This window comes from Barbus barbus (genome assembly GCF_936440315.1).
Source record: "Barbus barbus genome assembly, chromosome: 49".
Lineage (NCBI taxonomy): Eukaryota > Metazoa > Chordata > Actinopteri > Cypriniformes > Cyprinidae > Barbus > Barbus barbus.
The window spans coordinates 22,359,256-22,370,454 of record NC_136727.1 but is presented as its reverse complement, the minus strand read 5'-3'; the positions used below and the strand labels follow the sequence as shown (position 1 = coordinate 22,370,454).

Sequence of the window (11,199 nt, the reverse complement as noted above, 5' to 3'; positions counted from 1 at the left end):
TATGTAATATGGTAAGCATGAAGTAAATATAATCAGACTTCTTACATAAAGTGCATATAAATATGAATATATACACACACATATTCATACATATATAGTAGCTTGCAATAAATTTGAAAAAAAAACACTGGTAGTGTTTCACCTCATTATGCAGCACAATCTTTTCCAACTGTGCTAATTAAAAGAAAGGTTTCTTGACTTCCAGTTCAGCATTAGAATAATTTCTTAATTATATAACACAAGGTTTTCTTAATAGACTAAGAGTAGCTGCAAGACATCAGGCTTTGCCATCACCTCAGAGACTAGATTTTAAAAACAAACAGTAATAAGTGTACTGTTTTAATTTATAGTCGTTACTTTCTGGTCAACCGAAAGATGCATTTTTTCTAAAATGAAGCAATTTTGCAATGCAATGAAGCAAGTCTTCCCAGCATTACCTTTGAGAATGTATATTTTCAGCATGCTTGATGTGTTTTCTAGTGATTGAAGCATGTGAATGTCTTGTGTCTCCAGCAGTGAAGACCTGTGTGCATCAGTCCTCTCACCAGGTGATGGAGAACACGGGCCACCCGCCGTTATTAGACTATGTGCCGTATGTGCGAACAGACGAGGAGTATCACATGGACCCCTCGCTCCGCTCTCCAGACCCCCGACACATGAAGCTCAGCAAACTACAGGTGACTTTGCCTAATAGTGGTAAATGGGACTGCACATAATGCGGCAAACTTTGCACAGCTGGATTTTGCTACTTTTGTTGCAAACCTGACATTCCCTCCTTTTGTGCCCCGCTGAAGAAAGAGCTTCACGCAGTTATTTTCCATACAGCATTTCATAACTGTTCAGCTCAAAACAGGACTGTTAAAATACCTGGTGTAGTGTTTGCACAATGTCAAATCTATTTTTAAATCTTAATGGCCATACACGATTTTGTGCTGTGTGTGATGAATACAGTCATGGTTCAGTAACAATCGTTCCCTCTGCCAAAGCAGACTTAAACGTCAGGTGTATATAATGCACAAGTCAAGTGTACGATGCTTCTTGCAGTTGTGAGCAGCAGCAGCAGGCAGACGACGCCTCTGGTCCAGCACGACCTCCATCCTCCTCATAAAAGCACTGACCGACAGCAGGCCATCCTGAAGGGTCTGTCTGAGCTCAGGCAGGTAATGCTTTAAAATGAGATATGCACCGTGAACGAGCTCGGAGCGTTTTCTCCTTTCAGTCTGTCAGCATGGATCGTAAACGGACTGATTTACTGAGTCTTTATATAACATGCAGTTAAAGATACAGTCACAAATTATTTTTCTGTAATGATTTAACAAAACCGGGTAATACTTTTAAAGTGTCCTTGTTACACATGTACTTACTATTATAATTAGGGTTGCAAAGGGGTGGAAAATTTCTGGAAACCTTCCAAAAATCCCTGGAATATTCCAAAAAATCCTGGAAAGTTTCCAAAATTTCTGGAATATTTCCAAGATTTACTGGATATTTTCCCCCTTTTTGCAACCCTAATTATAATAGCAATAAATTATGCATAATTACATTCAAGTAACCCTAAACCAAACCCTAATCCCAACCATATAGTAAGTACATGTGGCTAATTAATATTACTCAGTACTTAAAAATTTGACCCTTATGACTGGTTTTGTGGTCCTGGGTCACGTTTGAAATTGAGATTTCTACATCATCTGAAAGCTGAATAAACAATCTTTCCATTGATGTATGGTTTGTTAGGATTATAGGACAATATCTGAGATACAACTATTTGAAAATCTGGAAGGGTGCAAAAAAATCTAAATATTGAGAAAATGGCTTTTAAAGCTGTCCAAATTAAGTTCTTAGCAATGCATATTACTAATCAAACATTAAGTTTTGATACATTTACGGTAGGAAATGTACAAAATATCTTCATGGAACATGATCTTAATATCCTAATGATTTTTTACATAAAATAAAAATCTATTATTTTGACCCATACCATGTATTGTTGGCTATTGCTACAAATATACCCCAGCGACTTGTGTGACCCTGGAGCACAAAAGCAGTCATACGTACACTGTAACAAGGACACCTTAAAATAAAGTGTAACCCAAAACTGTGTAATAGTGTTTACTTAACTGGCCAAAAGAACAGAATTAAGGACGAGCTTCCTGTCTGCAACAAACTAAATCCAGCAGGAAACACTGAAGTCCATATATGAAATGCTGATGTTGATTTCTTTTATTTCAGGGTCTGCTGCAGAGACAACGAGAGCTGAGAGCAGTGCAAACACAACACAGAAACCACTTCTCACCTTTCAGACCTGTGTGATCCAAAGCTGCTTCCAAAAACAAGACCAGACCCGGACCAGCACTTTATAGTGCAAGATGTGAACAGCGGAGATGCTGCTGTCTGACATATGAATCTGTTAGACGCTCTTCTGAAGGATTCATTGGAGATGTGTAACACATCAGGCACGCCTCTGGGGTTGATTTTGAACTGCAAGTCTTGAATGTGACTCGTTTGACTGGATTTTATGACTTGAATGTGAATTTTACAGTTTTCCCTACATGTGAATTAAACGTATTTAAACCCTTTTAAATTAAACGAAGTTGACCATACTTTTCACACTAGTTCTGCTCAACATACATGACCAATATTACTTCTGAATCAGCAATACAGACACACTCAGTTACAAAGACTAGTTTGAAAGTTGTTTAATGTATATTATCGGCTTTATAAAAAAATATTAAAACCAAGGCCTTGAGCTTCTTCACAAAAGGCGACATTATGAGCCCGACCAACATGCAAAAGCAAAATACAAATATAATGCTCTCTTGAAAAATATGAAATGAATTACTTTAATTCACTTTCAGTGAAAACCTAGAAATGTTTGATTTCTCTTCTATTATACAAAAGTCGAACTGAGACCGTTGTAAACGTGAGTTTGAGAACTATCTACAGGCTTAGTTGGTTCACCAGCCACTGAATCCTCCTCTGTTGGGATGATATGCGTCGCCCTGAAACGCAGGGTTTCCCTGCCAGGTCTGGAGGAACGGAGACCTGTGGATCTGCTGCATATCTACGCCATAGTGCGCCCCCCAGAGGGCAGAGCCCTGCACTAAACCACCGCTCCACATCTGCATGCTAGGATTGGGCAAGAGCCCTCTGAAGACAGGAGCTCCCACAACCCCGAGGCTGTTGGAAACGGTGCAGTTCAGAAGAGGATGCCTGAGTCCAACAGCAGCATTGTGAGAGATGAACTTAGGTCCTGCCATGAAGGTCTGCAGTGCTGGATAAAAGCCCTGTATAGAGCTGCCTGCTCTGGGAAGAAAAACACTGCTCCCGTGTTTGACCGCTGCTTCAGAGGAACTAGCACTGTTCACTGCAGGCTTCTCTTGTTCATTGGACGCTTGTCCAGCATTAGTTGTGTCCGTGGAGATAATGCAGGATTGCTGCCAAGCTTTGGAATCATTCAGTATACTGCTGGTGCTCTCAGCTGCCGTTTCTCCATACTGGACCAGTTCACGACTGGCTTCGACCGGAGAAGAAGAGCTCAGCGGAGCCCCAGCTGCTGCTGCGACCGTCGATTCAGTTTTGACTGGGGTCTCAGGCCGAGTATTGGAAGCACTGTGGTTTTCCGAGGAGCACTGAGGATAGGAATCGGACAGATCGCTGTGGCTCAGGAAGCTCTGGTGAGGATCGACTCCAAAAGTCGTCTGGAGAGATTCACCGGCGTCCGACTTTGAAAACATCTTGGAAGCCTTGAACTGAGAAATCGCGTCACTGAGAGCCACAAAGTCTAATGGTTTCGGCGTCTCGCTGGTGGTTGTGATCACGGGGATCGGATTGGCTTGGTCCCGGAGAGAGGGCGCTGGTCTGGAACGACACGTGGCGTCTCCGGTGAGACTGAGACCAGGACAATGTTATCTGAAGAATCCAGGTCCGAGTCCAAGGACATGCTATCGTCTCTCACTACAGGGACAAGAGAGGGGTTACAGCCATCAACAATCACAGCTTCAGATGAATTTAACATATAGCAGTCACCCAATAAACTGGATTTGATCCGTAATTTGAAGAAAAGATTTCAATGCGTATGACAGAATTTTCAACTGGCTCAACATTATGATCTAACAACTGCTTGATCCGAATGTAGGATAAAGTCAGTGACAGAAGTTTTTTCAAGAGATTTTGAGCATAGAAATTGGTCTATAATCTCTATATTCAAGCATCTTTTTTTACAAGGGAAAACAGTCATTTTCAATAAAAGACTCAAAAATTGTCAAGTGGTGTAACAATCAAGTTTTGCTCAAATGACAGCAAAAATAGCTACTTGCATGTTGGTGGACAAAATAAAACTCAGATTCAGAATTATTGGTCATTTTCAGAAAATTAAATGTTGCCTTTGATTACAATGCCAAAATAACTTTACGCCCCACAAAATTAATTTTAATTCTAAATATAGAGGAGCTGCATTCAAGTTACTGTAGTATCCTAAGCATGAGTTCTGCTGGCATTTACAATTATTTATTTTCATCAACCATGAAATACACACAGAAAACGTAATGGAAAAAAAAGAGATAAAAAGGTAGGATTTATCAAAATACATTTATTGGAAGAATTCTATATATACAGTCTTTTTTTTCCTAACCAGATACAAAAAGTATTACTAATGTCAGTTTACTTTATAGGTCTCGAGGGTTATTTTTCTGTTGTGATGTAACAGTTAAAAAGTTATGGTTCCAAACAGAAACCCTTTCTGTATTTACACATTAAAACAGAACCTTTTTTTTTTACTTTGTGTTTTTAAGACGTATAGCATTCTGTAAACCTTTACATCTAATTTGAATCTTTAAACAACAGTCTTTACACCTGCAAAAGGTTACAAACCCACACACACAAGGTCCAAAACAAGCACTCGCCAAGTGCCAAAAGCAGCAGGCAACAATTGGCTTTTGATAAGAAATGAAACGAGTTACTGGCCAGTTGACTGGTACCTTCCTTTCTTTCTTTCTAACTGCAGCATAATGGATGGTTTATAAAATATATGATTCTGAACTTGAACATTTTCTCTCTTAGTTTGGTTCTAATGAACCGGTGTTGAGGAAAGTTACTTTTAAAAGTAATGCATTACAATATTGCATTACTCTAGTCTAGAAAGAAAGTAACTAATTGCATTACTTTTTGTCACCAGGGCTGGGCTTGCTTATTTGTTTTTGGTAACTGTAAAGGCTCTTTCACGCCAAAAGTGAAATTAATAAGCCTCTTGGTGAAGGAAGTGTGCATGTCCCAATTTCTCTCAACATGGGGACAGAAGAGCTATCAGTGAATAAACGGGAAAACAATGTAACTGCTGTTACTTATTTGAAAAAGTAGTAGCAGATATTTTGTTGTAAATTTAAAATGAATGTTGGTAACACTTTATTTTAAGGTACATGTTACATGTACTTACTATTATAATAACAATTAAATATGCATAATTATGTGCATGTAAGCCTAAGTCAACCCCTAATCCTAACCATAAAGTAAGTTAAATAATGTTACCCGGTACTTAAATGTATAATTACACTGTAACAAGGACACCTGGGCCACTGAAACATGTGCACTGCAAGAATGCTGTCTAGAGATATATACATGTAAAATGTCATTTATCAGCTATGAGCAGAAGCCCTAGACATCAACAGCTGCACTCTGACCAATTTTACTTGCATAAACACATTCTGGTATGCTTTCAATTGATGTTTTGTGAAAGCAAAAGTGCCACATTATGCCAATATAAGTCCCTGATTCAGAACAAAGCAAATGATCTAGAGGTCTGAAAATGTGCTGAGTCAAATTACATTTATTTGATATATTTGTGGTGATAATCTGATGCAAAATTTATCTAGGATGCCTTTTATTTCTCCAAAAACTCCATGTGGCGACTCATAACATTTCCTATTCCTAATATATATTTCCTAGTATATTCATTTTGGTAGGTAATGTCTTCACATTTTTGTGACGGGTACTGTTGCCTCATCTTGTATGAAGAAAAGAAAAATTCTCATCATTATTAGGACAAAAATAAAAAAAATTGTAAAAATATATTATATTGTTTCAAGGTACGTAAAATTGGGCAAATCCCTAAAAAAACAAACAAACACTATTTATTTTGGACCCTGGTTACAGCTATGCCATGGTTATATTCAGAGGTGAATGTTCACAAAAGACCTGTTGATCCCAAAGGTAAACAGATGATTTCTATTGAATATTTGACCCAAGTCTGTCCACCCATGAGATGAAAAGGCTTTAAAGGCAACAGAAGTTCATGTTGTGCTTTGAGCAGTTTCCTCTGTCTCGTCTCCTACTTTGGTTGTTATTATCATGGCATAATGCCGCTGCGTGTTTGAGAACCTTCAGTACTCTTTTAGCAAACACTGTTTGTTCAGCAGTTCATGGACATGACATGCTTTTCTGTGCCTTGAGTTTTAGCTGGCTTCTTGACAGTGATGAAAGATCACTCGGGCTGGTGGTGGCAAACTCATTCACAGCGAGAGCAAGACGTGTAGTTTGGGATGCTGTCAGACCACAGAATCACTTACATGATGCTGGAGCGGGAGTGTCATAAGTCTCTGCCGATGGAGCGCTGTCCACATTTCCTCCACCCGCTAAACTGCTCATTATAAACTTTACGTCATCAACATTGGCAATGACGATGCCACTGCTGGAGTAGTGGGGAAACATCTCAAACTGGCAGCCTGTTGGACGGGATTTAAACAAACTTTACTAAAGTTATAAGCATTCGCCAAGTAATTCCATAATCATAAAACACCAGAGAATTTACTGTTAAATAATGCAATTGATAAAAACAGTATTTAAAAAAAGCAATATGTAGACAATTAAATATGCAGGGCCCTATGGTTTCCGCAATGTGGACGGAAATCACGGAATCCAGTCATAAAAACCGAATTTACTGAATGACACGGAATCTCATGGAATTTGCCAAATTTTGGACGGACACATGAAAAGTAGATCAGCATGCGATATAGAAATTGTAAATATTAATTAATACTGCATGATTTACGTGTCTCTGTGTGTATGAATGGTGCAGTCGCACGGTTTTGTTTACAACACACATACTGAAGCTCACAGATATTTCAGAGTGTCGTCTCAATATTCTCATATTACATGTTCATGTACTCATATTGAGTATATAACCCTAACATCTCTAGAACTGCTCTGAGAGTCACCTAATCAGCATTTGACCGTTTCTTGTGAGAAAAACTATTGTCGTATCTTATATACGAACAGAAACTTAAAGGTCTTGAAAGCAACCAGTCAAAAATTTAACTTGAAGAAATGGTAACAGAAATTTTACTTAAATGTAATGATAGTACTTTTTACTTACTTTACTTTTGTCATTTAGCAGACGCTTTTGTCCAAAGCGACTTACAAATAAGAAAAAGTAACTAAAACTAAAAGTTACAACTCTATAAATACTATATACCTACACATTTAAGAAAATAAAGAAATTAAATAAAATTGACACATGCATATAACAACATTTCAATAATAAATATATAAATGAATAAACTACAATAAAGCGCGATACTTCTATCCCTTGGTGGAGTCCCTGCCCGGTGGAGTCGCACGGTAGAGTCGATGGTCTTTACACTAAGAGGGCTTCACACGACGACTGCCGCGACCGCTGCCTTAACCTTTTTTATACCAATCCAACAAATCACCATTTCAATTCAGCTAGACCCACTTTCCTGTTTATCAACTAACAATGGCCAAGCAAGTGCACACACTGACAAGATACGCGATACAGTACGATCATAGTCCCATCATGTCACGAAGGCAAGAGAATCCAAGCATGTCATTTTCCAAATTGCTTTTTCAAGAGGTGATCGTGTACTAGACACATTCTCACAGATCTGATATCAGCGGTGCGTCTCGCTTCTCCAAACTTTTCAAAACACTACTACATAGTACTACTACTATTAATAAAATTATTATTAAAACATTATTTTTAAAGGAATATTTACCAGAACAATTATTTACCAGAATTTATTTAGCAGAAAAATGTAAATACACAACACAGTATTTCTGGAAAAAATAAAATTAATTAATTTGAGATGCTTTTGATTATTAATATTTAATGAAAACATTCAAATGGAATCCAGAAATTAATGGGAAACATAATTTGGTAAAAATAATTTGAGAAAAAAAAACTAAATTCATAGGGCCTGTAAAAATGTAATTTTCGTTAAACTTTCAATAAATTGTTGTTTAATATTGTAAGATTCAAGATTTTAATTAGACATGCTTTTTGATGAATAAAGTTTAATTTAACAATTAAAACAGAGTCTAGAAAAATTCAATCAGAAAAAAAACCGGAACCCAGAAAAATTCAAACAGAAAAAACAGAATTTGGAAATAAATAAAACGGATTGAATATGGCCCTACATATCTGCCCAGAGCCTCTGGTTCCTAGAACTGAATTTGAACCTTGCACAATCTCAAACACAGAGCCTACTGTGATTCCCTATGACTTGTTGATTACAGCAGGCATTGTAGAGAGCTGGATCCTCTTTATTTGGTCACTTTTTATCCTGCATTTAGCTTGGTTTTGTTATTTGTTCTTCTGAAGATTTGTGTGTCGCCCTCAAAAATTATAAAACAGATATTTCCGGTCCTTGATTCTGATTGGTTGAGCCACGTTCGAAGCCGTTGTAAATTGCACTACAAACCTTAGTTCAGTTCGTGTGTGCACAAATAATGGAAAGCACTGACAGGTACAGCCCTACTATGCAAATGTAGCAGCAAGATGTAAGCAACAGACTGCAAGACGTTAGGGCTGTCAAAAAAATAAAAAATTAATATTCGTCAAATTTAAAATTAAAATCCACATTCGAACGCAAAAACGCTGCATTCGAATCTTAAATGAGTGTCAGGCAGCCTTATATGTGGCACATCAGATGTGACATCACAAGATTTTAATGCTTTTTTTAGTCCATCCAGACTAAAATTGCTCATTCAAAATATAGCGGAAAAAGAGAACATCAATGCGGAGATGTTGTTTAAAACCAAGCCGTTCACACAGAACGCATATTTATCTCATTTTCTAGAAGGACATCTATCACCGCTGCACTCGCGTCTCGCACAAGAGATCTTGTGGCCTCAGGAGAGAAGGCAAAAGCTTTTTTTTCCCCCTAACAGAAATGATGCATTTTAAATTAGAATATAATTAAATATTCTAATATATTGAAAATATTTTAGTACAAAATTCAAATGTAGTTTTTCAGCCAATTTGACAGCCCTACAAGACATCGATCACGCAGTACACTCGTGTCATTATACTGTTTAAGAGCACCTGTCAGAAATATCAGGTGTCGTTGTTTGATGAATCTCGCTTGCAGATCCACTAGGCAATCCAGGTCAGGCGCTTGACGGGATGGAGTGTCACAGTCGTGGTACGACAGGATCTCAATGATATGTCTCTTCTCATATTCATTGAGGATCTCGAACAGCTTCAAAGCATCAGGTTTGAGCCTGGAAACAGAAACAAACAGTTCTTACAGTGCAATCAATCATGAAGAACACTATTTCACCCAGATTCCACTCTCTCTGTCACCACTTGGTAAAAGATGTGCTTGCGCTTCCAAAGTTTGAAGGGTTCGGTGTCAAACCTGCTGTGCTCTCCGAGTTTCTTGTGTGATTTGAAGTGCACCCTCCACCTCCAGGGGCTCTGAGGAGAGTTGAGCTGCTCAATGTACTCAAGGATATCTTGAAGTTTCTCTAAAAACAGAAGAAACGCTTTTGCTGAAACGTGTTAAGTTAGGGCTGGACGATATGACCCAAAATCAAAAGCTCAATTAATTGAACATTTAACCTTGACTACAGTTAATGAATGATTACATTATATTTAGTTGATTGCTTCCATTGTCCTCATTTGTAAGTCGCTTTGGATAAGTCTCAGTTAGCTTAATGCAGTATACGTAGCAAGGTTTTTTTATTATTATTATTAAAATGTTAGTATTCATTACGATTATTTTTATTTATTATTTTACATTATTATATTATATTTTAGTTTTTTGTTCATTGACAAGTTGGGATATTGTTTTTTCTAATGAAAGAGTGCATGCTTTTGTGATTTTAAAATAATTTAAGGAAACAAACGATTTATTATGGTTATTTATTGAATAATTCAAACAATTGAAATAAAAAAAGCACACACTGCATAAAAGAAAACGTGAAAAATAGAAAATAACTTGTATCTCTTGTAAATAATAATAATGCAATGCGAATAGCATGTTTTTAAGTATTAACAGGATAAAAATAATAATAATAATAATATAATAGACATGGAAAAGTTACGTCGATTAGAGGTTCTGAATTTCGTTTGAGATTACTTTAATCATCCAGCCCTATATTAAGTTGATAAAATAAACCTAAATGTCAATAATACACCTGATAACCATGGCTGCGACAGTACATCGTTCTGCATCGATTCAGAGATTATCGGAAGGCTTCGTGATTCTCTCTGGAATCGATTCTGAGCTTAGTTTTTAAACAGCAGATGGCACTGTGTTTTTTGACACACAGGAACTAGAACATAAAATAATCATTCACACAGTTCGAAAAGGTTGATGCGAATTACAAGGGTGTTCATAGTGGGCTGTGTTTACATAAAGCCAGCAGCTATTTACACTAAGTGCAAATAGCTATAGACTATTGACAGTATTGTAGTACATTATAAAACAGCATGCAATAATAACGTATTGAGTGTAAATTATCATTTTAGTTTAAATTATTAAATGGATGCCACCTTGTACAATAAAGCCCTCCCTACTCCCTTAATTTTTATTGAAAATAAATGCCTTTATGATGTGATACGAGATTTGAAAAGGGAGAAAAAAAAAGTTAGACAAAAGGCGGGCTTGAACCCGGGTCGATCGCGTCAAAAAGACCATGGCACACGCTTTACCATCTGCGACTATCCCAATCACACGTTGGTGGGCGGAGTTAGTGTAAATAGCCTCTGCCAACAAGGCGGGCTATTTGCACCAAGTGTAAAAAGACACTCCGTTACATTAATCTCACATCATAAAGGCATAAAAGCCAAGGTGCAAGTACATTTAACGACTTACATGACTGTGTTTGCTGTTAAAAACTAGCCTAGAGCGCCACCTGCTGTTAAAAACTAAGCTCAGAATCGATTCCAGAGAGAATGGTGTT

General features: G+C 37.4%; 2 protein-coding genes across 4 annotated transcripts in view; both read right to left on the bottom strand.

The window, feature by feature from the left end:
• Positions 1-2,679: 2,679 nt before the first annotated feature.
• The window catches only part of LOC306867836 (protein TASOR-like), a 51,100-nt gene continuing 42,580 nt past the window's right edge, over positions 2,680-11,199 (bottom strand). The window contains exons 20-23 of one of the 3 annotated variants that reach the window (XM_079413747.1): positions 9,651-9,759; positions 9,335-9,513; positions 6,561-6,716; positions 2,680-3,954 (exon numbers count right to left, since the gene is read on the bottom strand). In XM_079413747.1, coding sequence (XP_079269873.1) covers positions 3,815-3,954; positions 6,561-6,716; positions 9,335-9,513; positions 9,651-9,759 — 584 coding nt within the window. In that variant the 3' untranslated portion in view covers positions 2,680-3,814. Of the gene's footprint in view, positions 3,955-4,569; positions 6,717-9,334; positions 9,514-9,650; positions 9,760-11,199 lie in introns of those variants that run through there. The other 2 variants (XM_079413746.1, XM_079413748.1) reach the window with 2 other exon arrangements.
• Positions 2,681-3,734, bottom strand: LOC306867837 (uncharacterized protein; the record flags this gene model as incomplete). Its single annotated transcript, XM_079413749.1, has 1 exon — positions 2,681-3,734. The coding sequence occupies one exon, from the start codon at positions 3,732-3,734 to the stop codon at positions 2,955-2,957; it is 780 nt and encodes a 259-aa protein (XP_079269875.1). The 3' UTR covers positions 2,681-2,954.